The 27,791-nt window shown below is 41.1% G+C and overlaps 1 protein-coding gene across 1 annotated transcript in view; it reads left to right on the top strand.

Moving 5' to 3' along the window:
* The window catches only part of CENPU (centromere protein U), a 41,311-nt gene that overhangs the window by 6,938 nt on the left and 6,582 nt on the right, over nt 1-27,791 (top strand). The window contains exons 4-8 of the mRNA XM_043558569.1: nt 1,494-1,599; nt 9,628-9,688; nt 10,135-10,377; nt 16,848-16,914; nt 17,994-18,102. Of these exons, the coding sequence (XP_043414504.1) occupies nt 1,494-1,599; nt 9,628-9,688; nt 10,135-10,377; nt 16,848-16,914; nt 17,994-18,102 (586 nt within the window). The remainder of the gene's footprint in view (nt 1-1,493; nt 1,600-9,627; nt 9,689-10,134; nt 10,378-16,847; nt 16,915-17,993; nt 18,103-27,791) is intronic.

The following is a 27,791-nucleotide window of genomic DNA, read 5'->3' as shown; positions in this document are numbered from 1 at the left end:
TGTATGTCCAATCATCTGGCAGTGAACGCTGGGGTTGCTTTTACCTTGTGACTATTGTGAATAATGCTGCCATACACACGGGTGTTCAAACATCCATGGGAGTCCCTGCTTTCACTTCTTGGGAGCACCTACGCGGAAGTAGAGTTGCTGGATATAAGGTAATTGTGTTCGCTTTTTTGAGGCCACAACATTCATTTTACATTTGCACTAGTAATACAGTTTCTCCGCATCCTCACTTGGGGTTGTTTTGTTGTGTTTTGTTTTGTTTTGTTTTTTGATGCTAGCCATCCAAATGGATGTGGAGTAGTATCTCATTGTGGCTTCGAGTTTTATTTTCCTAGTGACTAATGATGCTGACCATCTTTCTCTGTGTCTGTTGGCCCATTTGTGTATCTGGAGCTGCCTATTCAAATCATTTATCCATTTTTAAATTGGAGTATTCATCTTGTTAAAATTGGGGTATCTCTCTTTATGTGTTGAGGTGTGAGGGTCCAGTTTGTATGACTGGTTACACACGGAGATTCAGGATTGGTTTGTTTCTCTTTTACTCTTTGTGATGGGCAGTAGTGAATAAATCCCTTTGCCTAGGTGAGGGCAACACAGAGTATATACTGATGTTAAAATTGTGCATGGACGTGTTCACTGCTTAAGCAACTGTCTGTCTGAACCAATGCCGTTTAATCCACACCATGGTGCTTACGCTGCCACTGCCGGGCTAAAATTGCTAAAATTCAAACACAAGTGGTAGCTTGGCTCTTACCAGGCACCACCCCCCCCAACCCCCACTTGCAGCAATTCAACTCTCCCATTCCTGGCCGCCTCCCACCCTCCCCCAAGCTCTCCCCTCCTGCCACCAGCCCAGCCCCAGCCCAGTGTGTTGAGGTCTCTCTTTTTTACCTGAGTAGGTAGGAGTGTTCTGTTCCCCCCAGGGTCCTCTTCTGTGCCTTTCCACCAAGGCTATTTGGTCGCCCTCCCTTTCATCTTGCTCGCTGAAGTTAGCTCCTTGTGCTAGTGAAAGGCTCAAACGGTGCAGGGGAAGAGAAGGAGGGAGAAGACTGGAATCCTTCCCCAGAGGGCCCCCTCCTCCCAGCTAGGAACTTGATGAGGTTCTAGAGTCCCGTGGGCCAAGCCCTGTAAGCCTCGGAGCTGATCACGAGTGTAGTGATCTCTCAAGTAGGGCCGTGATGCTCTGTCAGGTGAGGACTGAGAACGTCAGGCTTCTTTAAATTTCTTTTATATCCTTAAAAAATTTCCAGATAGCATGTAAATACAGTAATACAGGTTACCACTGATAAATGCCCACGTATTTACGAATGAAATGGTTTAAATTTCTCATTGTTGAGGTGTGAGCGCAAGAACATTCGGGAAGGAAGTAGCCTGTGTAGTTGGTAGCCATTAAAACTGAGGTCGCCGTTGTAAGGGAACAAACTTAAACGCTGCCCAAGCTGCCAGACTTTGAAAGTTGTACTTTAAAAAAAAAATGTCTTTTGCAGACCCTCCTTTACACAGCACTGCTATATATGCTGATGAAGAAGAATTCTCCACACACTGTGGTTCACCCATCCCTTCAACTCCTGAAGGAAAAGAAGTGGAGAAAAGGTAAGCTTCTACTTTAAGCAGTTGTTTATTTGGGGTTAGTAGGATTTCCGAGACGCTCTCTCAGGTAGAGGCTTATAAAACTAAAGATCTTTGGAGCCAACTTAGTTTTTCCTCAAGAGAACCGGTACATAAAAACTTATTTTCAAAAATTAACATTACTTATAATTAATTATAGGTACAACTTTCCCGTCAAAGGAAACAGTCACGGGGATGTAATTACAGCATGGTGATAGAGGTGATACCGTGTTGTATGTTTGAAAGCTGCTAAGAGAGTAGATCTGGACAGTTGTCACAAGAAGAAGAAAATTTGTAGCTCTGTTTAGTGACAGACGTTAACTAAACTAATTGTGGAGATCATTTTTCAGTATATACAAGTATCCAATCGTTATGTCGTACACCTGAAACTAACATATGTCCATTATACCTCACTTATAAAAAAAATCCAGTTTAATTAAAAAAAAAAGTCATTACAATTGACATTTAACTGATTATTCTAGAAAACATGCTCGTGAAGCTAGTTTAGCTTTAAGGTTAAGACAAGGAGGGAGGGAAAGGATTTTTCAAGTTTTTATTTTAATTCGAATCACCTGGTTCTCATCACAGGTACCCTCCTTAAGCCCATTACCTATTTCCCCCCCACCTCCTCTCTGGTAACCATCAGTTCTTCAAAGCTAAGATTCTGCTTCTTGGTCTGCCTCTCTCTCTCTCTCTCTCTCTCTCTCTCTCTCTCTCTCTCTCTCTCTCTCTCTTTTAAACCCTTTGCTCCTTTGTTTTGTTTCTGTATACATCATATGGGATTTGTCTTTCTCTGACTGACTGACTTTGCTTAGCATAATAGTCTCCAGCTCCATCCATGTCATTACAAATAGCAATATTTCATTCTTTTTTAATGGCTGAGTAATATTCCATTGTATATATGTACCACCGCTTTATCCGTTCACAAATTGATGAACATTTGGGCCGCTTCCATGATTTGGCTAGTGTAACTAATGTTGCTATAAACATAGGGGTGCACGTACCCTTGGAATTAGGGTTTTTGCATTCTTTGTGTAAAAACTCAGTAGTGCAATTCCTGGATCATAGGGTAGTTCTATTTTGAACTTTTTGAGGAACCTCTGTACTGTCTTCCACAGTGGCTGCACCAGTTTGCATCCCCACCAACAGCGCGTGATGGTTACTTTGTCTCCACATCTTCACCAACACCTATTGTTTTGGGGTTGTTGATTTTGGCCATTCTGACAGGTGCGAGGTTTTGATTCGCATTTCCCTGAGGATAAGTGATGGTCGTCTTTTCATGTGTCTGTTGCCATCTGGATGCCTTTTTGGAGAAATATCTGTTCATGTCTTCTGCCCAGTGTATAATTGGATTATTGGGGGTTTTCTTAGGTGTTGAGTTTTGTAAATGCTTTATACATCTTGGATGCTAACCCTTTTTCAGATATGTTATTTGCAAAATTCTCCCATTTTGTAGGTGGCCTTTTCGTTTTGTTGACTTTTTCCTTTGCTCTGCAGAACCTTTTTGTTATAATGAAGCCCCATCAGTTTATTTTTGCTTGTGGTTCCCTTGCCTCAGGAGACCTGTCTAAAAAAAGGTTGCTATGGCTAATGCCAAATGTTACTCCCTGTGCTGTCTTCTAGGATTTTTATGGTTTCAGGTCTCACAGTTAGGTCTTTCATCAATTTTGAGTTTATGTTTGTGTATGGTGCAAGAAAGTGGTCCAGTTGTCCCAGCACCATTTGCCGAAGAGACTGTCCTTTTCCCATTGGATATTCTTTCCTGCTTTGTCAAAGATTTATTGACCATAGGGTTGTGGGTTTGTTTCTGGGTTTTCTATTCTGTTGATCTGTGTGTCTATTTTTGTGCAGTCCCATAGTGGCATATTACATATTACGGCTTTGTAATATAACTTAAAGTCCAGAGTTGTGATGACTCCAAGCTTTGCTTTTGCTTTTGCTTTTCAAGGTTGCTTTGGCTATTTGGGGTCTTTTGTGGTTACATACACGTTTTAGGATTGTTTGTTCTAGTTCTGTGAAAAATACTGTTGGGGCAGCTGGGTGGCTCAGTCAGTTAAGCATCTAACTCTTGATTTCAGCTCAGGTAATGATCTCACAGTTCATGGGATCAAGCCCTGCATTGGGCTCTGCACTGACATCGTGGAGCCTGCTTGAGATTCTCTCTCTCCCTCTCTCTCTGCCCATCTGCTGCTTGTATTCTCTCTAAGTAAATAAATAAGCATTTAAAAAAATGCTGTTGGTATTTTGATAGGGATTGCATCGAATGTATAGATTGCTTTGGGTAGTGTAGACATTTTAACAATATTTGTTCTTCCAGTCCATGAACACGGAATGTTTTTCCATTTCTTTGTGTCGTCTTCAATGTCTTTCATCAGTGTTTTATAGTTTTCAGAGTACAAGTCTCTTACGCCAGTGATTAGATTTATTCTTAGGTGTCTTATTGTTTTGGGTGCAGTTGTAAATAGGATTTATTCCTTCATTTCTCTTTCTTCTGCTTCATCATTGGTGTATAGAGATGCAACAGATTTCTGTGCATTAATTTTGTATCTTGCAACTTCACTGAATTCATTTATCAGTTCTCGCCGTGTTTTGATGTAGTCTTTTGGGTTTTCTACATAGAGTATCTTGTCTGTAAAGAGTCGCTTCTTCCTTATGAGGATTTCTTTCTTTTTGTTGTCTGATTGCTGTGGCTAGCACTTCTAGTACTATGTTGAATAAAAGTGGTGAGAGGGAACATCCCTGTCTTGTTCCTGATCCTAGGGGAATAGATGAATTTTTTACCATCGAGTATGTTAGCTGTGGATCTTTCATATATGCCCTTTATTATGATAAGTTCCCTGTAAACCTACTTTGTTGAGGGTTTTTATCATGAATGGATGTTGTACTTTGTCAAATGCTTTTTCTGCTTCTATTGAAATAACCTTAGGGTTCTTATCCTTTTATTGATGTGTTGTGTCACATTTATTTGTGAATATTAAACCACCCTTACAGCCCAGAAATAAATCCGACTTGATTGTGGTGAACGATTTTTTTTAACGTGTTGTTGGATTCAGTTTGCTAGTATTTTGTTGAGGATTTTGCATCTGTGTTCATAGAGATATTGGCCTGTAGTTCTCTTTTTTTGTGGTGTCTTTATCTGGTTTTGGTATCAGGATAATGCTGGCCTCATAGAATGGATTTGGAAGTTTTCCTTCCTTTACTGTTTTTTGGAATAGTTTAAAAAGAAAACAATTCTTTTTTTTTTTTTTTTTTAATTTTTTTTAATGTTTATTTTTGAGACAGAGACAGAGCACGAGTGGGGGAGGGGCAGAGAGAGAGAGGGAGACACAGAATCTGAAACAGGCTCCAGGCTCTGAGCTGTCAGCACAGAGCCCAACGTGGGGCTTGAACCCAAGAACCGTGAGATCATGACCTGAGCTGAAGTCAGACGCTTAACCGACTGAGCCACCCAGGTGCCCCATAAAAGAAAACAATTCTATGCATTGGCCTGTTTTAGATACCTCATATAGGTGGAATAATACAGTATTTATTTGTCCCTCTGTAACTGGCTTATTTCCCTCAGCATCATTTTAATATCAAGTTCTTAAATATGTACCACCTCAGGACCTTTGCATGTACCATCTCAGGTGCCCAAATTGCTCTTCTGTAGGCCTTCTGTAAGGCTTGCTCCTATGCTTCCTTTTAGATTTCAGATGTCACCATATCATAGCAATCCACTCTGCTGCCTCATAGAAAATATCACCTTTCTTCATCAGTATATTTTCTTTACTCTGATCTTTTTCTCATAGCATTCACCTCTACCAAGCCAATATTTTATGTTCGTTTTTTAATTTTTTTTTATTTATTTATTTTATTTATTTTTTTTTTAATTTTTTTTTTTCAATGTTTATTTATTTTTGGGACAGAGAGAGACAGAGCATGAACGGGGGAGGGGCAGAGACAGAGGGAGACACAGAATCGGAAACAGGCTCCAGGCTCTGAGCCATCAGCCCAGAGCCTGATGCGGGGCTCGAACTCCCGGACCGCGAGATCGTGACCTGGCTGAAGTCGGACGCTTAACCGACTGCGCCACCCAGGCGCCCCTTAATTTTTTTTAATGGTTGTTTATTTTTGAGAGCGAGAGAGAGAGCGTTGAGTGGGGGAAGGGCAGAGAGAGTGGGAGACACAGAATCCGAAGCAGGCTCCAGGCTCCAAGCTGTCAGCACAGAGCCTGATGCAGGGATTGAACTCACGAACTGTGAGATCGTGAGCTGAAGTTGGACGCTTAACTGACTGAGCCGCCCAGGCGCCCCTATGTTCATTTTTTAATTTGTTCATTGTCTCTCCCCAATAGGAGTAGCTTAAAAAGCAGAACTTTGTTCTGTTCCCTGCTGTTCCTCGGGTGCCTAGAACACCACCTGGCACGCAGTAGGCATTCAGTGAATATTTGAATCCCTTTGTTCGTGAGGTATAAGTGCAGTGCCCTGGTTAAGGCAACTGGCCCTCAACCTCTTGTGCCAGTTCAGGTCCTCGTTAGGCCACTTCTAAGGTATTGGGCCTGGGGCCAGACCTTTAACTTCTTAATTCCTTCATCTGGAAAGTAAAGTAGTAGTACAATCTACGTCACGGATTGTTTAAGATGAATTTATCCTCTTAAGCTCTTAAAACTGGTTGGTACATAGTGAACTTTCAAATACGAGCTATTATTGTTTGTATTTTGTCAGCATTCATTGAGCACCGCCCACATGCCTGGCCCTGTGTGAGGCTCTCGGTTTACAGTAATAACTCAGAGTGGACATAATCCTTGTTGTCCTGGAGCTTATGGAACAGTAGGTATTACTGAAGGATCCCTGATGAACCTCACGGGGAAGCGGGTGACCCTGTGATGGGAATTGAGTTGGCGGGGTGGGGGAGGAGTGAATGTTCCATGGAGGTGAAATGGTAGGCACAAAGGCCCCGTGGTGACAGGGAGCAGAGGGCGTCTGTGGGACTGAAGAGAGCTGGGGTGACTCGGGGTATGGAGACTGAAGAGGGGAGCACACTGCAAGATAGTAATTACTTTGTCACGGATGGTAAAGCGTGCTGGTTGTCTGCCCCAGTGTCTTCCCCTCCTTCCTCGGTGACAGCACATTTGATGTTAGCCGAGCATGTGGCTGTCAGAATGAAGAGTGGATCTCCTAGCTTCTCTTGCCCCTAAGGTGTCTTCGTGACTGAATTTTTGCAGCTTCCATAAGTGTCTTTATAGGGAGGATTATGCCCTTCTTTGCTCCTTCCTTCTTCCTTATGGTGGAAGTGGATGTGGCAGCTGAAGCTTGAGCAGGTGTTGTGGGCAGGGAGAGTCGAGCCGTGAAGTGGAAGGAATACGGGTCTCTGATCACGGTGGGACTGTCCAAGTTTCCATGAATGATCTCGAGTTTTATTAAGAGGCAAATAAAGTGTCTTGTTTAAACCATTTTGGGGGTATATTTTCTAGCATTGCAGCCACACCTAATCCCATCGTATGTAGTTGGTAAGGAGTTTTGTCCTGAAGCTCAGCAGTTAAGGAATTTTAAGAAAGCGTGGCGTGGCCAGGTAAAAACTGCATGTAAAAACTGTCCCTCTGGCTGCTGTGTGGAAAATGGATTTGAGAGAGGCAGGAGTGCACTGGAGAGACCAGTCTGGAAGTGTTTTAGTAGCCCAGGGCCGACAGGACTAGGGCAGTTACAACAGAGGGAAAAAGTGACTGGGCTTAAGCAATAGAAAGTCAACCAGCGGGCTTGGTGGTGGGTTGGCTCTAGGAGGGTGGGTAAGAGTTACTGGCAGACTACTGGCTTTCTGGTTTGTACACATGGGTCGATGACAGTGCCCGTGACTAGCACTTAATCCTACAAGATGCAGTAACTTCATCCTGAGGCCATCATGAATTGGTGTAGACATGGCAAAGCTATGTACTTGGGTCTGGCGCTCAGAGGAGAGGGCCAAGCTGGACTTGTGGCTGAAGTTGTTGGCCTCTTGGTGGTGGGGGTGTGGAGCTGTGGGCGAGTGGGGCCTCGCGGGGGGAGGCTGCCCGAGAGCAGGCGAGGACGGGGCCCCCCTCTTGAAAGCCCACCTGCCGTCCCGAAGAGAGGAAGGAGCTTGTGAAGGAGACAAGAAAAGCATCTGGAGGCAAAAGAAGAAAACCAGGGCAGCGCTTGTTCACAGGAGTAGCAGAGGGAGTGTGTGTTGGGTGGTCAGGTGGCCCGAGTGCAGTTGAGAAGCAAGTCATGCAAGGACTGAACGGGTGCATTGTATTTAACCATATGGATGTCCTTGGTAATCTCGGTTTTGATCGTGAGGTAAGCTCCCCCAAAATAAACTATTTGGTAAGTTAGGGTCTGTGTGTGGACACAAAGGGGAGTCAAGGCAGCGGGGAGGCACTGGAGAGAGAGCGGCATTTCCCAGGACTCGCGGAGGCATCAGCACCTGCTGTCTCTTACCAGGGATGTGTTCGGTTCTTTGTTCCTTGATCTCCTTGCTCCCTCGCCGCTGTGTGCACAGGTGATGCTGCCCTTAGCTCTCTTCTCTCCACCCGCCCCGAATATTACCGTCATGCCTCTGCTCCCCTCGTCTGTCTGTCTGGCCCCGCCTTTCTCCAGGGCACGCCATATCCTGGCTCTGCCCGGTACCCCTAGATGCCCACAGGTACCTTGGATTCCACAAAGGCAAAACCGAGCTCAGTCCTTTCCTCTCTCACCCGGTGTCAACAGGCTCCTTCCGCATTCTCTAGATTAACGGCCTTGCTGTCACCTGGGCGTCATCCCCAGTGTCTTTTATCTCTGACCAGTCCTGTTCGTGTGGCCTGTGATGACCCAGAGGGCCTGCGTTTTCCTCTCCCTGCCCTGCCACAGCGTAAGCCCTTGCTGATCTCGCCAGCACTCCCGCAGCAAAGCCCGGCCTGCTGTCCTTGGCTCCGGGATTGCTCTCTCCCTCTGGCCCGCCCACCATACGGCTTCCAGCGCCATCCTTCTGAAATGCCAGCCTTCTCTCCCTGGCATGCCTCGCACCCTTGAGGGGCTCTCTGTGGCCTGTATGCACGTCACGGCGTAGAAGGCCGCTGTGCCAGGCCAGGTAAGTACACTGAGGCAGAATTAGAACGGAAGAGGTTTATTAGTAGACCTTTCTGTGAAACTTAAAGGTAGAAGAATGGGACCGGGCAGAGATGGACTCAGACTGTAGGGCGGCCCTTGCGGTTCTGGCCAACTCACGGAGGGAACCCTGGCCGAGGGGCTGCTTGTTCATGGAGCCCTGGAGTGGGCAGAAATGGCCAGGCCTGCTACTGTCTTTGGCCTTCCTACCAGACAGTGGACTTAAAGGAAAGTTCTCATTTTTAATTTTTTTTAATGTTTATTTATTTTTGAGAGAGAGAGAGAGAGAGAGTGCAAGAGGGGGAGGTGCAGAGAGAGAAGGAGACACAGAATCCAAAGCAGGCTCCAAGCTCTGAGCCGTCAGCACAGAGCCGGACGCGGGGCACGAACCCATGAACCACGAGATCATGATCTCAGCCAAAGTCGCACGCTTGACCGACTGAGCCACCCCGGCGCCCCTGAAGGCTCTCATTTTTAAAGTAATTTTATTCACTGCGCTTTGCATTTTGAAGTTGGTATTAAATGAATGTTGAATTGAATGAAAAAAATGAATTCTCCTCTCTCATCAGAAGTTTAGGATTATTTTTTTTTTCCGTTTCAAAGAAAAAAAGGGTATTCCTTTTTATATCCCCTAATGATAGGTCTAGCATCTGTGGATTAGCTTTTAGTTCAACTGGTGGCCCATGTACCTGGGAGTGGGAACGCCAGGGAAAGGGCATTTCTTAGACATGACCACATGTCGTGTGGCGCAGTAATAGGACGCTTGGCTGCCCTGGGCGTCGGAAGAAGTGGGAGATGGCCCATAAATCCGGGACACGTGAGAAATCTCACTAGATTGAGCTTGTTTTCATATTGGATGAGCAACCTCTATGCAGCATGTGAATAAAAATGAAGGAAGTGTAAGATGTTGATGGTTTATTCTTTCGCACAGGTCAGACACTTACGAAATCGAAGCAAGTGAAGACACGTCTGTAGAAATGAGTGCAAAAAAGGTGTGTAGGAGTGTTCTCTTCTATCTTTTGCAACATATTTCGTATCCTATCTCGATTGGAGGCAAGCAGAGAAAATGTGCACGTTTTACACAGAGGAAGAATGTTACGTTTCAGAAGATACTTTTAGAGTAAAAAGGGAAATGTGTTTTTATGTCTTAAGTGCTTTTCACTACATAGGTCTCAAACCCGCATGCACCCTGTCAGTTTTCACAGCATTCCTGTGTTTAGTTCGGGGTCTACAGAGGCAGAGTGAACTTGGAGTATTCCCATGGAGCCTTTAAATCTGGGTTTCCCCACTTACCCACTAATTTTGTTGCCTTCTTCCTATTATGTTCAGGCTTGAGGGTGGGAAATGAGAAATGTGGATTTTAAGGCTGTCTACTATTACAGGAAGGATGGTAAGCATTTGTGTTTCCTAAACCAGTAATGCTGATTTCTTGGCATAGCCAGCAAGAAAAGTCAAGCCCATTAGCAATGAATCTGAAAGCCCCGAAGAAGGTCATATAAGAAGGAAAGTTAAACCAGCGGAGAAAATGAGTACAGAACAATGTGAACCTGTTCCAGATACACCGCGTATATCTTCGGAACTTCCAGAGAAACCAGCTGAGTCCACCGCTCCTAAAAGAGTCGGACCCCTTAGCGCCACGTCTGGTGTTGAAAAAGCGACCCTGGCGACAGAAAGTCGGTCGGTAAGAGTGTGTCTGTCATCTCCGTTGGGGAGAAAAAAAGGTGACTGAAAAATGTTGAGGAGGAAAATAAAGCATTTCCTCTCTTTCCTTTGATTCTTTAAAAAGCTAATACATATTGTTGTTATAAAAATGTTTATTTTAGAAAATTCAGAAGGTGTAGAAAGGAGGATGAGATCACCCACGATCCCATCCCCGTAAAAGATGCGTGCTCTTTGATCTGTGCGCCTCAGTCCCTTAACGGAGCTTTTTCCTCCCCCTGAGTGGACCGACCTGGTCACTTGGTATTCTGGGATGCCATTTTCACAAGTGCACGACATTTCCTTCATGAATGTGCCACAGTTTAATCTCTTACGAATGAATGGTTGCAATCAAAAATTTTTAGGTGCTTTCATTCATGAATTTCTTCCTAGCTAAATCTTTGTGTACACCCTCGATCATTTCCGTAGAAAAACATTGCTAAGATAAGATTTCCGGGTCCTAAACACTCTGTTTTAAATTCGTGGCATATGTTATCTTTGGGACAAGCTCTTAATATGTCATTTTATCCATTTGGCTTAATGCTTTGAATAATTCTCATTCATGTTCAAAAAGAATTCTAAGTATATTGTGTTCCTGCTGCCTCATTCTCCGCTTTCCGTCTTCCTCCCCCACTGAACAGGTAACATTTCGGCTGGTTTCTGTGTTCTCTTCCTGAGTTTCCTTCTGCTCAAATAAACAAAGAGGGATCTATTTTCTCTTACTGTCCCCTTTCTATGCAAACAGAAGTGTATTCATGTTGATCTGCCTCTTTCTGGTCTGTCTGGTGAACATCCCACGTGAACTTGAGTTGGCAGTTGTTGGAGGTTTTCTGTGAATGTCCTCTCAGGTCAAGTTGATGGACATGCGTTCAGATATTATGTCTCCTTAGAGTCTTTTTATGGTGCGGGGATAGTCTACTTGATGACAAAGGAGATGTTTTAGGTGTTTGTTAATATCCCAGTTTTGCGGATTCTCTTTAGTTCTCTGAAGTTTTGCATTGTGAATTTTGTAGCTTTGTTCTTTGTTTTGTCAATTTTAGACTTATAGTTGCACAGATAGTTCAGGAAGTTCCCACACATTTTTTCCCCATCTTAATCTAATTCTTAGATTTTACATAACCAAAGTGTGGTGATTAAAACCAGGAAATTAACCTTGACATAATACTGTTATCTCAAGTACAGAAGCTATGTTTTTAATTAATTCCATGCTTACTTAACGTTCTATGTTCTTGATGAGTGACTGTTATCATTATGTTCTGTTATCATTAGGAAATGTCTCCTTGTAATTTCTTACAGTATTTTTTTGTCTTGAAATACATAGTGTTCGATATTCATATAACCCAGCAGCTTTCTTATGCTCACTTTGCACGGTATATCTCTTTTTGCCCATTTGTTTACAACCTGTTTATTTTTTCCAGTTTTGTTGAGATATAATAGATATATAACATTGTGTAAGTTTAAGGTGTTGGTTTGATACAATTATATATTGCAAAATTAACCACAGTGGTATTAGTTAATATCCCTATCACTTCACATAATTATCGTTTCTTTTTGGAAGTGAAGAACATTTAAGATCTAGTCTGTTGGCAGCTTTCAAGTATATAATACAGTATCATTAACTATAATCACTCTGTTGGACATTCCATTCCCAGAACTTATTCGTCTTATAATTGGATCTTTGGGCCAACACCTCCCCATTTCCCCCAGCCCCTAGTAACCACCATTTCTGTCTGTGTCTATGAGTTCAGCTTTTTTTTTTTTTTTTTTTGAGAGAAAGCTCAGGCATGTGTACAGACAAGTGGAGGAGGGGCAGAGGGAGTCCAAAATCAGGAGTCAGACACTCACCCGACTGAGCCACCCAGTAAATGGCCACCCCAAGCCCATTTACTTTTGATGTAATTTTTAAGTATAATCAAGTTCAAGTCTACCATCTTATTACTGTTTTCCATTTTTCCTTCGTTTTTTTCTTTCTGTTGCTAATTTTGGATTAACTGAATATATTTTGGTATTCCATTTTCTCTCCTCTATTGACTTCTCAGTTATCCTCTTAATTTTTTTTTACTAATGTTTATTTATTTTTGAGAGAGACGGGGAGGGAGAGGCAGGGAGAGAGGGAAACAGAGGATCTGAAGTAGGCTCCACGTTGTCAGCACAGAGCCCGATGCGGGGGCTGCAACTCACGAGCCGTGAGGTCATGACCTGAGCCGAAGTCGGATGCTTAACCAGTTGAGCCACCCAGGTGCCCTATGCGTCTTAATTTTTTTAAGAGTATTTTTTTTTCTTAAGTGGTTGCGTCTGGGTTTAAAAATTTGTATCCGTCTGGGGCACCTGGGTGGCTGCGTGGGTTGAGCCTCTGACTTCGGCCCAGGTCATGATCTCGAGGTTTGTGAGTTCGAACCCCACATCGAGCTCTGTGCTGACAGCTCAGAGCCTGGTGCCTGCTTCGGATTCTGTGTCCCACTCTCTCTGCCCCTCCTCTGCTTACACTCTGTCTGTCTCTCAAAAATTGATGAACATAAAACTAAAAACTTTGCATCCTTCAATTGGCAAAGTCCACTTAGAATCAGTATGTTACCGCTTCCTACCATACATCCTACTTCCTGACAGTTCATCATTTCCCACTACATGAATCTAATTACATAACAGTATTATTCCATTTATCCATCCGTCATCCTCTGTGCTGTTTTTGTCACGTGTTTTACTTCTACATACGTTATAAACCTAACCTTACGATATTGTCATTTTTGCTTGAAACAGCTATTTCTTAAGGAAATTATGAAAAGGAAAAAATATCTAGTTTTTATGGTTACCCACTGATTTTTCTTTTCCAGTTGTCTTTTCTCTTTCCTATAGATCTGCGTTTCCTTCTAATACCTTTTCTCTTCAGCCTAAAGAACATCCTGTAGCAACCCTTTAGTGCAGGTCTGCTGGCAACATTTTCTCTCATTTTCTTGATCTGAAAGTGTCTTTATTCACCCCATTTTTATTTACTTATTTTTTTAAATGTCCACTTTTTTTTTTTTTTAACGTTTATTTATTTTTGAGACCGAGAAAGACAGAGCATGAACAGGGGAGGGGCAGAGAGAGGGAGACACAGAATCTGAAACAGGCTCCAGGCTCTGAGCTGTCAGCACAGAGCCCGACGCGGGGCTCGAACTCACGGACCGCGAGATCATGACCTGAGCCGAAGTCGGCCGCTTAACCCACTGAGCCACCCAGGCGCCCTCACCCCTGTTTTTAAAGGATGGATTCACTGGATGGAGAATTCTGGGTTCACATTTTTTTCCCCTCCACTCTTTAATTAGGTGTCTGCGTTGTTCTGTGGTATCTCTTGTTTCTGTGAGAAGGCTGTGACATGGGTCACTGTTCCCATGTTTATTTGTATATTGACTCTGTCCCTTTCCTCTGGCTGCTGTCAAGATTTTCCTGTTGATCTTTTTTGTTTCTTGGCATTTTGACTATGATGTGCTTAAGTATGGTTTTATCTTGCTTTAGGGTTTACTGAGCTTCTTGGATCTAGAAGTTGGAAAATTCCAGTCATTTTTTTTTTCTCAAAATTTAATTTTTCTATCCCGTTCTGACTCTTCTTTTGGAACTCTTATTATGTATATTTTAGTATTGTCCCACAGGTTCCTGAGATGCTCTGATTTTTTTTTTTCCAGACTTTTTCTCTCTGATTTGCAGATTCTGTAAATTTTTATCACTTTGTTTTCAATTTTACTGACCAGTCTTTTGCCATCTAAAACCTGCAGTTAAGCCCCCAATTAGTGAATGGTGCCCCCTACAGATGTGTCCATGCTCAGGCCCAAGAGTGTCATCACAAGTATCCTTAGAGGCAGAGGGAGATGACACACACAGGAGAAGATGATGTGAAGACGGAGAAGGTGGCTGAAGTGATGTGACTGCAAGCTGAGGAATGCCAGAGCCACAAAAGCTGGACGAAACAAAGAATAGATTTACCACCCCCCCCCACCCCCCCGGCCAGGTGCCTGGATGGAATGCTGTCTTACCAACACCTTGATTTTGGCCCATTGAAACTGATTTCGGACTTCTGTCCCCCAGAACCATTAGAGAATACATTTCTGTTTTAAGGCATCAAGTTGTGACAATTTATTACAACAGCTACAGAAAACTAAAACACTATTCAATGACTTCTTAGTTTTGTGCTCTTTGGTTCTAGAATTTCCATTTAGCTTATTTTTGTTTTTAATGTAGTTTCTCTTTTCTGCTATCATTAAGCCATCATTTTCTTTACTTTTGGGGACTTTTTTTTTTAAGTTTATTTATTTATTTAGAGAGAGAGCAAGAGCAAGAGAGTGCAAGCAGAGGAGGGGCAGAGAGAGAGAGAATCCCAAGCAGGCTCCACATTGTCACAGAGCCTGTGACTCAGGGCTCAGACTCACGAGCCAAGAGATCATGATCCGAGCCGAAATCAAGAGTCGGATCCTTAACCCAGGAGCCCCGTTTGAGACATATTTATGATAGCTGCTTTAAAGTCTTTGTTCTGGGCTAACTTGGGGTCGGTTTCTCTTGAGTATGTTTTTTTTTTTCTTCGGGTCACATTTTTTGTGTAACATTTGTATTTTAGTACTTTTAAATTGTGTATTGGAAATTGTTGACAGGCTGTTGAGACTCTGAATTCTCTTACGAATGTTGAGTTTTTATTCTCATTGGTAGCCTGTTTATTGGCTGATCATCTTTAGCTTCTGAAAGCTTTGTTTTATCTTTGGTTAGGGTCAATTTGCAAAAAGCCAAGGGATTTTTCAAGCCGCTCTAACTCACTGGGACTCAACCTCTGTATTAGTATTCAGTTGCTGCGTAATAAATTACCTCCCACAAACTCAGTGACTTCACATATATTCACATCTCACAGTTTCTATAGGTCCGGTCTAGGCCAGCCTTAGCCAGATTCTCTACGCAGGGTCCCACGAGGCTGAAATCAAGGTGCTCTCCAGGACAGAAATCTGATCTGAGTCGCCTAGTTCTCATCTAGGATCGTTCAGATTGTTGGTAGAATTTGAGTCCTTGCCTTTGTAGACCTGAGGTTCTTGGCTTCTCCATGGGGGAAGCTGGGAGTCCTCCTTAGGTCTTAGTCATGCGGCTCTCTCACAGGATGGCGGCAAGCATCTTCAGAGCCAGAGGATTTTCTCCGGTCAGCTACAGTGGAGTCTCTGTAAGGTGACCTCATCGAGGGAGCCACTATCCCATCCTGTCTGCAGGTGCCCCCCACATTCAAGAGGAAGGAGTTACCCAGATCATTGAGGATCATCTTCCAATTCTGCTGAGAGCCTACAATGTGTCTTTCCTAGTGAATCTGGTCAGACATTGGTTTAGGGTTTGTGAGGGTGGATCCAGAGTAGGCCTTCCTCTAGGGTAGTGTTTCTCAATCCTTTTCATTATTGTCCTGACTAAAAAACCTTTTAGACACTTTCTCTCCTAACTACTCCCTCCCCCAATTAAATTTTAATACCAAAATATACTGTATTACTCTTTATGAACTGGGGCCCTTTGGAGAGTCACAGACCATTTTAATACCTAAGAATTGTTCCTGCATCCTCTCCTGAAGAATCCCATTTTTGCTCCTTAGGAAAACTACCGCCCTGTTGAGGATTGCACGCTCTAGAGTATCCTTGTGGCCCCAAGTTGCAGTCTTCCTCCTAGCTCAACTGGATAGATAGGTTTTAATGAGGTTTAATGAGATCTCTGCATTTGCTGCATGTAATTTCCCCCCAGTGGCTTGTCCCCTATTACCTGTTGTGTTCTGAATCCCATGCCGGCTTCTTTCTAGTAAGCTTGACGTAGTCTCATTCTGCGCATGCGGAGGACTCCGGGACCGCAGGGAACACGCACCTGGACTTCCTGTGCTCCCTCTGAGCTCCGGTTCCAAGTGCTTCACCTGCTCCAGTCTGGTCTCTGCTGCCTCAGCAGAGTGGGACTACGTGCTCTGTTTGAATTTAGCTTGTTGTGCTGCCGTCGAAATTGCCCCCTGGCACGGGCGGGGCGGGGGAGTGGGAGTTCACGGGGTCCCCGGTCTCCCAGTCCTGGGTGCCCGCTCTCCAGCACCTGAAACAAGTCGCCTCATCCCCACCCCGACTCCGTGGTTGGTTGTGGCAAGAGAGCTAGTTCGGAAGCCGATACTTCATCCCGGCTTGGAGAGCGATCAGCCGGCCTCCACGCAGTACATCACCTTAAGTAAGAAAAGTTCAGCTTCCTCCAAGACGATCGTTGTTAAAAGCCAATGAAGAGCTTTATTTACTTTTTGTGTTGAGACAGTTTAATTTTTCCAGGGTCTCTTTATGTTAATTTAGCCAGTATACATAATGAACCACTTAGAACTAAATGAGAGTAATAGCTAGAATGGAGAGTGTTTGATACTGTTGTTATAATACGGATGTTTTAAGAGAAGGAAAATTTTTAAATAAAAATCTTTGCTTTTTTTTTTTTTTATTGTAGAAAACTCAGAAAAAGAAGATGTTTCCCGGCAAAAGGAAGAAATCAAGAAGTGAAGCCATAGACTCAGGTACAGAATAGTGTTTTATACTTTGTCAGTCATTCAAGAATTTCATTTTAAAAACCTACTTTTTGTTGTTAAAATAGTAAATTGTAAGTCAATAAAATTGCTACTTTAAAAAGCTGAAAATATGAGACTTTGTAGTAACTGATTTTTTCCAACATCTATCTTGAAAATTTTCAACCTACAGCCAAGGTGAAAGAATCTTACGGTATGTATTTATACACCTAGATTTTACTGTTATACCTCCTTTTATCACCTTAATTTTTCATCACACAGTCTATATTCTTTTGATACATCATGTAGCATATACTCTTCTGTAGAGGCTTTTTCTAGTCAGCATAACATTTTTGAGATTGACTCTGTCCTTTTTTATTGATACAAATAAAAGTTTATTGAAAAATGGGTGGAAAACCATTTTGTCCCTCTCCTACAGTTCTTTAAAGGAGAAGTCCTTTATGTTTAGAAAATTTGGAAAGTATGGAAAGGAAGATAAAAATCACCCATAACCCAAAAAGAGCCGCCATGCTTTTTGTTTGCTCTCTACTCTTCAAGCCTTTTATCGCACTTTCTCACCCGAAATGGGATCATGTGTTTAAGTATTCTACAATTCCATCTTAACGAACGCATGACCTTTCATCCACAGATGTACCAGAACTTAATGTCTTACGATACACTACTGAGACTAAATCACATCGAGTAATCGTTACGTGTGCTAGAAGTGGCCTATTAGGTAGATTAAAATTAAGGAATCACAGGTAACCAAAAAGAGCTCTATTACCAGTAGTGTTGGGTAACAACAGACTGGTACATAAAAGGTACAACGAGGTAGTTAAGAGTCAGCAGTACTTCAGACTCTTTCAGTAGAAACAAGGAGACAGCAGGTAGAGTGACAGTGTAGACAGGATCTGTGAGACTCTGCACCAGGATAGGAAGTGAGTCATGCCTCCCTTATGTGTCTCTTCAGCTGAAGCTATTTTTGGCAATTGGGTAGGACAGTTTTTTTTGTTGGGGGCTTTCAGAACCCTGGACCTAGAGCCAAAAGATTGATAATCAGTATATTAAATTGACTTATCTTAATATTCTAGATACGTCCGACTGTGTTCATATTTGGTGTCTAAAAGGAAAGAAAGCCCGTGATCTCATGGAATTAGATGTTGTTTTGTCTGCATTTGAGAAAACCATCCTAGAGTATAAGTAAGTCTTCTGATGTTGTGATACATGCACCTCATACATTGTCCTTAAAGCACGACTTGTGCTCATCCCATGGCTTTTGACACCTCGTATTTTCATCATCGTGTAGTTTTACATATATTTACATTTCCGTTATAATTTTTTCTTTAATCCTGTGAATTATTTAGTAGTATGTTTTTATACGCCCAAATATGTGACTTCTTTGTATTTATCTTACATCTTAAATATGTTGTGGGAAAATTTGATTGGTGATATTTTTGTAATTTTGAGGCTTTCTTCATGGCCTAGCACAAAATCTGGGGACTCTAATTCATGGGTTTATGTAGACTCTCTAATTATTGGATCTGTGTAGAATGAATATTTTTCTTAATTCTTTTAATCAATTTATGCTATATATACTTAGAGACTATTTTGTTAGGACATCGTGTTTAAAATTGCTCTTGTCTCATAGATGAAACATTTTATACTTCTCTAGTACCGTCTCCATTCCTAAAAATGTTTTTTGTTTTGTTTTGTTTTTTTTTTGGCTTAAAATCTAGTTTATCTGATACTACTATTGTGTCACTGGATTTCTTTTGCTGGCATTTGCCAGAATTTACATAGCCTTGTCTGACCTTTAAAAAATTTTAATAAGAAATATTAAGCTTTAAATCCAGTGTGTCTATCTTTGTTGACTTCAATCCATTTACATGTATTATAATTATCAATACATTTAGAAGAATGTGTTGATATATTATTTTGATTTCTTAGATTTTTTTCTCCTTTTTGAGGTTTTTAATTCTAACTTTTGTTAAAAATAGAATTTTTAACTCCTCACTAATAAAAACATTCACCTCTCCCTTCCCCTACCCAAAAATCCATCATATTTATAATACTAGAGATTTTTAATTCTGGGGTAAGATATACAAATGTTTTCTCTTTCCGTTTTTAAGATAATAAACTTTATTAAGGTGTTTATCTGATCACCTTTATTTCATATATTTCTTGTAACAACCTCTGGATATGTCTCTTAGTTAAGTGCTTCATCCAGCACTTTTAGGTGTGGCTCTTTATGTTGTAAAATTTCTAAATCCTTTTGATTATTTTGGTCATGACTTTGAACTTGAAAGACTGTTTAGCTGGATATACTATTCTAGGTTCTAAATAATTTCCTTAAATACTCTGGAGTACTATTCCTTCGTCTTCTGGTGTTGGTTTGGAAAATTTGGTGTTTGTCGAAGTCTTATTTATATGTGCTGTGTTCTTTCTCTCTATAAGCTTTTAGAATATTTGGTCTTTGATATTCTTAAATTTCACTATATGGGGCCTGACCTTTTGGATCTAAGGTCCTTCTTTTTTTAATTCTAAAATATATTTTTGTCCTTTATTCTATCCTGCCCTTTGCTTTTTCTAGATTTCCTCAATCCTGAAACTAGAAATTTGCTAACTTATTTCTGTGATATATCCATTATGCTATTTATCCCAGCTACTGAGTTCTTAAATTTAGCCATGAGTTTTTAACTAACATTTCTATTTGGTTCTCTTTTATGTCTTATGTTGCTGCTGTCCTCTTTAGAATATTTATTAGGCTAAAGTCAAATTACTGAGTCATCTGTTATGAAATACCTGCTTCTGTTACAATTTCTGATCTGATAGTTTGTTTTCTCTGACACAGTCGTGTTCCTCCAGTGTGTTATTCCCCAGCCTATGAGCTTAGTTACCCCTGCGCCAGTCAGCTTCCTTGTCAGACAGTGTGTATAAGGGAAGACCGAGTCTTGATCCCTGGGTTCCTGGGAGTGCAAGGGATGGGGGTAGATGAGGCCTAGGTGGGAAGCCTCAGCCACTCATCCCACAAAGTAACCTGTCAGGTCAGGACTTAGCCTTGCCCTCCAGACATAAGTAGTGTTAAGAGCAGATACGCTCCTTACTCGATCATTTTCCAGCCCTGGGGGTTTGGTGGGGGAAGGCGGAGGAGGCAGCTGCCCACTTAGTCCTTGTTTGTCTCCAGGCCCCACAAGCACAGCCCAGGTTTGACTCTCGCAAGACGCAGACAGAGGTCTGATTGGCTGTAGCAGTTAGGGAAGCGCGGCTTGTGAGAATCATGCGGGGGAAGAAGCAGGAGACAACCTTGACAGCTCCTTTCCTGCCCTGGGTCACAGCCACCACACATTCTAAACACCTCTTCCTCTCCCCTCGGGGATTTTCACAGCTCAACCCATTTTGAGAGGGGATTTTCGCTCTGGGGTTCTTATGGGGTTGATCTCAGGGAAAGGAGCCAGCCTGTCATGCTAACTCATCATTATCATTGTAGGAATTATCTGTTTTACTCTTCTGTACTTACTGTATGTGTTAAAGCCAGTTTGCTGTTAAAATTGGTACAGAAGGTCTCTTACCATACCCGAGACCATCTTGACTGTGTTACCCTTTTCCCATTCATACATCTCTTCTAAAGGAAGAAGAGACTTACTATAGATTTCTGATGTTGTGGCAAAATGGCAGTATCTTGAATTTTAGCATAATATATTTTTGATGTAATTAATGATTTAGGGGGGCGCCTGGGTGGCTCAGCCGGTTAAGCTTCTGACTTCGACTCAGGTCATGATCTCGTAGTTTGTGAGTTCAAGGCCCACACCAGGTTCTCTGCTGTTAGCATGGAGCCCCTTCAGATCCTTGGTCTCCCTCTCTCTTTGCCCACCTCCCGCCCCCCCCCCCACTTGTTTTTTCTCTCCACCTCAAAAAATGAACTTAAAAAAATGATTTAGGGGTGCCTGGGTGGCTCAGTCAGTTGAGCATCCGATTCTTGATGTCGGCTCAGGTCGTGATCCCAGGGTCATGGGATCGAGCCCAGCATTGGGCTCCATGCTGAACTTGGAGCCTGCCAAGATTCTCTCTCTCTCCCTCTGCCCCTCCCCACCGCACTCAAAAGAAAAAAAGATTTAGAAGAGGTATAGTATTTTTGTTAGACTTTTTTTTTTCTTTAAATAGGCTCCATGCCCAACATGGGCTTGAACTCATGACTCTGAGATCAAGAGTCAGATGCTCCACCAGCTGAGCCAGCTAGGCACCCCCATAGACTTTTAAAATTATAAAATACCCTTGTGTTTCTGTCCTACCCAGTGATTCTGGTAGAATCACTGATCTTGTTTTATTTTCTGATATAAAGTATTCTCGACCACGTGAAAAGTTGTGTTTTCTCAGAATCAAGTTAACTATTTGAAGGTCTTCTATTTTTAAATTTTTTTTTCAATGTTTATTTATTTTTGGGACAGAGAGAGACAGAGCATGAACGGGGGAGGAGCAGAGAGAGAGGGAGACACAGAATCGGAAACAGGCTCCAGGCTCTGAGCCATCAGCCCAGAGCCTGACGGGGGGCTTGAACTCCCGGACCACGAGATCGTGACCTGGCTGAAGTTGGACACTTAACCGACTGTGCCACCCAGGCGCCCCGGGTCTTCTATTTTTAATACTCATCTGGAACTCACACATGAATAGTTTGTTAAAAGACATACTGATTGATTGTAAGCAGTTTGCCAATGTACATATACCTAGGGAAGTATGCCATGAAATGCAAACATTACAAACTTAGGCTATTCTATAACTGACTCAATTAGTTATTTGTAGCGAAGTGACCAGATTTTTAAGGCACTAGAATTTGAAAGAGCTGTGTCTGACTCTTGTATGTAGACCACCACCATTGTCAATGGTACAGTCTACCAATTTATCAACATTATAAGCCATATGCAGAAAGGCCTAACCGGTTTTCCTAATTTTTTATGTTTTTAACATCTTAAAATCGTGATTTCATATTTGTATTAGAAATACTTTTTTTTTTAAAGCTGGAGCTGCTGTATTTGTTTAATTATAAAATGTATCATCTCAGCCGTTTTTAAGTGCATAATTCAGTAGTGTTAAGTATATTCATATTGCCGTGCAACACATATCCAGAGCTTTTTCCTCTTGCAAAACTGAAAGTCTGTACCCATTAAACAATTTCCCATTTCCCCGTCTCTGCAGCCCCTAGCAACCTACTTACTGTTTCTATGCGTAACTACATTCGATACCTCCCATGAGTGGAATCACACAGTATTTTTCTTTTTGTGACCAGCTGATTTCACGAAGCCTCATGTTCTCCAAGCTTATCCATATTGTAGCACATAACAGGATTTCCTTTTTTAGGGCTGGCTAATCTTTTATTGTATGAATATAGCACACTTTTCTTTATCCATTCATCCACCTGCCTCTTGACTGTTGTGAATAATGCTAAAATGAACATGGGTGTGCAAATAACTCTTTAAGATCCTGTTTGCATTTCCTTTGGATCCGTCCCCAGTAGTGGGATTGCTGGGCCGTAGGGTTTATTTATACTTTTTGAGGAAGCTCCTTCCTGTTTACCATCATAGCTGCACTGTTTTACAATCGCACCCACGGTGCAGCGTTCCAGTTTCTCTGCCTTCTCACCAATACGCGTCATCTCGTTTACTGTGGTGGCCATTCTGATGTATGTGAGGTGATCGCTCACTCTGGTTTTGACTTGCATTTCCCCGATGATTAGTGATATTGAGCACCTTTGTATATGCTTGTTTGCCGTTTATATACTTTTTTTTTTTTTGAAAAGTGTTTACATCCTCTGCCCTTTTTAAAATTTGAGTTATTTTGGCGTTGAGTTGTAGGAGTTCTTTATATATTCTGGATATTACCCCTTATCAGACATATGGTTTGAAAATATTTTTTGTGATTCCTTGGGTTACCTTTATACTCTGTTGATTGTTTCCTTTGCTACATAGAAAGTTTGAAGTTTGATGTCATCGCATTGTGTCTATTCTTGCTTTTGTTGCCTGTGGCTTTGGTATCATATCCAAGAAATCCGAGGCTAATGTCATAAAGTTTTTCCCCTGTGTTTTCTCAGCTGTTTTGTAGTTTCAAATCTTACATTTAGGTCTTTAATCCATTTCAAGTTAACTTTTGTACAAGGTAAGGGTCCATCTTCATTCTTTTGGATGTGGATATCCAGTTTTCCCAGCACCATTTGTTGAAGAGATTTTTCTTTCCCCATTGTGTAGCCTGGGCATCCTTGTTGAAAATTATTTGACCATATATGTGAGGGTTTATCATTGAGTTTTCTCTTCTCTTTCATTGGTCTGTATGTCTGTCTTTATGCCAGTACTGTAATGTTTAGATTACAGTAGCTTTGTGATGTTTTGTACTTAGGAAGTGTGAGGCCTTCAGCACTGGTTTTCTTTCTCAAGATTGTTTGGGCTGCTTGGTGTCCTTTGATATTATGTATGAAGTTTAGGATTTTTTTTTTCTATTTCTGCAAAAAAATGCCATTGGGAATTTGGTAATTATTGCATTGAGTCTATAGTTTGCTTTGGGTAGTATGGACATTTTAATAGTATTCAAATTAAATCTTCCAGTTCATGAACATAGGAGGTCTTTCTCTTTATTTGTATCTCCAGTTTCTTTTAACAATGTTTTATAGTTTTTAGTGTATAAATACCTTACCTCCTTAAGTTTGTTTCTAAGTATTTTATTCTTTTTGATGCTATTGTAAATGGGATTGTTTTCTTAATTACCTTTTTGGAATGTTCATTGTTGATACATAGAAATGCAACTGTTCTTTGTTGATTTTTGTATCCTGCAATCCTGCTGAATTTGTTTATTCTAACAGTGTGTGTGTGTGTGTGTGTGTGTGTGTGTAATCTTCAGCATTTTCTACATATAAAATTATGCCCTTGTGAACAGAGATCATTTTACTTCTTTTGGATACATTTATTTCTTCTTCTTACCTAATTGCTTTGGCTAGCAGTCCCAGTCCTGTGTTGAATAGAAATGGCAAGAGAGGCATCTCCATTTTGTTCCTGATCTGAGAGCTGTAACTTTTAACTTTTCACCACTGAATATGATGTTAGCTCTAGGCTTTTAATATATGGCCTTTATTACATTGATGTGATTTCCTTCTATTCCTAGTTTGCTGAGAGTTTTTATCATGAAAGGTGTTGAATTTTGTCAAATGCTTTTTCTGTATCAATTGAGATGAGCATGAGGCTTTTGTCCTTCATTCTGTTATTGTGTTATGTTGATTGTATTTCGTTTGTTGAACTATCCTTGCATTCCAGGCATAAATACCACTTTCTTGTGATGTATAATCACTTAAGTGTGTTATTGAATTCCCTTTACTAGTATTATGTTGGGGAGTTTTGCATCCATAATCAAGGATATTGCTCTCTAGTTTTCTTTTCTTGTAGTATCTTTGTCTGATTTTGGTAGCAAGGTGATGCCAGCCTCATAAAATAAGTTTGGAAGTGTTTCCCCCCTCTTAAAATTTTTGGAAGAGTTTGAGAAAGATTAATGTTCATTCTTCAAATACTTGGTAGAATTCTTCAGTGAAGTCATCTGGTTTGTGGGCCTTAAATTGGAGGATTTTGATTAGTGATTCAGTCTCCTTACTAGCTATAGGTTTGAACATACTTTTTATTGCTACTTGATTCAGTCTTTGTGGGTTTTCTGTTCTTAGAAGTTTATGCATTCCTTCATGGTTACCTAATTGGTGGGCTTATAATTGTTCATAGTAGTCTCTTACGATCCTTTTTATTTCTGTAGCGTCAGTTGTAATGCCTCCCCTTTCATTTTTTGCGTCTTTTCCCTTTTGTATTCGTCTAAGGATTTGTCAGTTTTGTTGATCTTTTGAAAAAACTTAGTTTCATTAATTTTTTTCCTATTTTTCATTTCATTTATTTTTGCTGTAATCTTTACTATTCTGTCTTATGCTGTTGTTTAGTTTGATCTTCCTTTTCTAGTTCCTTGAGGTGTAAAGTTAGGTTGTTGATTTGAGATATTTCTTCCTTTTTAATGTAGGTATTTACTGCTATCAGCTTCTCTTTTAGTACTTCCTTGGCTGCATCCCATAAGTGTTGGTGCATTATGTTTTTGTCTTCATTTGTTCCAAGATATTTTCCAATTTCCCTTGTATTTCTTGTTTGAATGATTCTTTGTTCAAGACTATGTTGTTTAATTTCCACATATTTGTGAGTTTTCCAGTTTTCCTTTTGTTGTTGATTTCTAGTTTTATTCCACAGTGGTCTGAGAAGATACTTGGTATGATTTCAATCATATTAAATTGGTTCAGACTTATTTCATTACCTAACATGATCTGTCTTGGAGAATATTCTGTGTGCCTATCAGAAGAATGTATATTCTGTTCTTACTGGGTGGAATGTTCTGTGTAGGTTTGTTGGATCCATTTGGTTTATAGTGTTGTTCAAATCTCGTTTCCTTATTGAGCTTCTGTTTGATCTGTTATTGAAAGTGAGGTATTGAAATCACCTACTATTACTGTTACTGCCTATTTTCCCTTTCAGTTCTGTTAACTCATATATGTGGGTGCTCCAGTGTTGGGTGCATATATATTTATAACTTTTATATATTCCTGGTGAATTGACACTTTTATCATTATATCATCTCTTTCTGTGACTTTTTTTTGACTTAAAGTATAATTTGTCCAATGTAAGTATGGTCACCACCGTTCTCTTTTTGTTGTCATTGGATGGAATATCTTTTCCATATTCAGCCTGTGTATTTCCTTATACCTAACTAGAATCTTTTATAGACAGCATATAGTTGGATCCTTTTTTTCAAATCCGGTCAGCCACTCAGTGGCTTTTGATTGGGGGGACTCCTGGGAGTGATTGACTTATTTTACTACTAAATTTTGTTTTCTCTAAGTCTTATAGTTATTTTGTCTCTTTTCCTCTCTTATAGCCTTCCTTTGTGTTTTGTTGATTTCTTTTTTGTAGTGATGTGCCTTGATTCTCCTATTGTGTGCTTCTGTAGAGTGTGTGTGTATGTGTGTGTGTGTGCACGTGTGTGCACACACATGCACTTACGTAAACGGGAATGACATAAATCATCTTATAGCAGTCTGCTTTAAAATGGTAACAACTCAGGTATGCCTGGGTGGCTCAGTCAGTTAAGTATCCGACTCTTGATTTCAGCTCAGGTCTTGATCTCGTGGTTGTGAGTTCAAGCCCTGCATTGGGCTCTGCACTGAGCATGAAGTCTACTTAAAATAAATGAATTAGTTAATGAAAGAAAGAAAGAATAAAAACTTAACCTCAATCACCTAAAAAACTCTACTTCTTTATGTCTCCCTCCCCCACCATATGGGGATAACACTTTGTTACTGATGTTGCAGGTTTCACCTTCTTACATATTTTAAGTTTTTATGTATTTATCTTGAAAGAGACAGTGTAAGTAGGGGAGGGGAAAAGAGAGAGGGAGAGAGAGAATCCCAAGCAGGGTCCACACTATCAGTGCAGAGCCTGATGCGGGACTCAAACTCACAAAACCATGAGATTATGACCTGAGCAGAAATCAAGAGTCGGACGCTTAACCAACTGAGCCACCCAGGTGCCCCTCACCTTCTTATATTTTTCACCATTGACACAGTTTCATGTTATTTTTATGCTTATAGCTTTTAAAATCTATTATCAGTATGAAGAGTGATTTATGCCTCACTATCCAGTATTATGGGGTTCTGTATCCATCTGTATATATACCTTTAGCAGACCTTTATATTTTCATATGCCTTTGTGTTACTGTATTGTGTCCTTTTGTTTAAACTTGAAAGGTTCCCCTTAGTAATTCTTACAAGGCAGTTCTAGTGGTGATGAACCCACTCAGCCTTTGTTTACCTGGAAAGTCTTTCCTTCTCCTTAATTGTTGAAGTACAGTTCTGCCAGGCACGGTATTATTGGTTGGCACTTTTCCTTCAGTGCTTTGTAGATACCGTGCCACCTTCTGTTCTTCATTGTCTCTGCTGAGAAATCCATTGGTGGTGTTGTGGGAGCTCCCTTGTACATGACAGGTTGCTTTTCTCTTGCTACTTTCAAGATTCTGTTTTTGCCTTTGAATTTTGACAGTTTGAATATAATGTGTGTCAGTGTGGGCCCCTTTGGGTTCCTCTTAGGTGGGGGCTTTTTGAGCTTTCTGAATTTGGGTGTCCATTTTCATCCTCAGATTTGGTAAGTTTGGAGCCATTATTCAAATAAGTTCTCTGCTTCCCATAATGCACATTTTGGTGTGTTGAATGTTTTCTGTAAATCCCACATGCTTTTTTCCATTTTATTCTTTTTTCTTTTTGTTCTTCTGATGACTCATCCACAAGTTTCCCATTTCTTTCCTCAGCCTGATCAAATCTGCTGTGAACACACCTAGTGAATTTTTCAATTCAGTTATCTTATTCAGTTCCAGAACTTGTTTGGTTCTTTTTATAGGTTCTCTCTCTTTGTTGATACTCTCATGCATCATTTTCCCGATTTAGTTTATTCATCTGTGTTCTCTTGAAGCACATTGAACTTCACTAAGGTGATCATTTTTTAGTTCTTTGTTAGCAAATTCATAGATCTCCATATCTTTCTTTAGGGTCTGTTTCTGGGGATTTTTCCCCCCACTTATTTGGGTTATGTTTTCTTGTTTCTTCTAGTGCCTTGTTATTTTTTGCTGTGTTGTGTACATTTAAAAAGCAGCCACCTCTCCTGGTCTTTACATACCGGCCTTGTACAGGCTTTGTACCTTCACCAGTCAGCCTGGGCAGTCCCTCAGTTCTGGTGGTCCCTCAGTTCTTTCTGAGAGATGTATCTTCTTTGGGCTTGTGCATGTGATTTGCCAGCTGGAGAGGTTTGCTTCTTTCTTTCTTAGGAATCTGTAATCTCCGA

Source organism: Prionailurus bengalensis, chromosome B1, assembly GCF_016509475.1.
Source record: "Prionailurus bengalensis isolate Pbe53 chromosome B1, Fcat_Pben_1.1_paternal_pri, whole genome shotgun sequence".
NCBI classification, from domain to species: domain Eukaryota; kingdom Metazoa; phylum Chordata; class Mammalia; order Carnivora; family Felidae; genus Prionailurus; species Prionailurus bengalensis.
The sequence above is the reverse complement of the archived record's forward strand: the minus strand, read 5'-3'. Positions and strand labels throughout refer to the sequence as shown.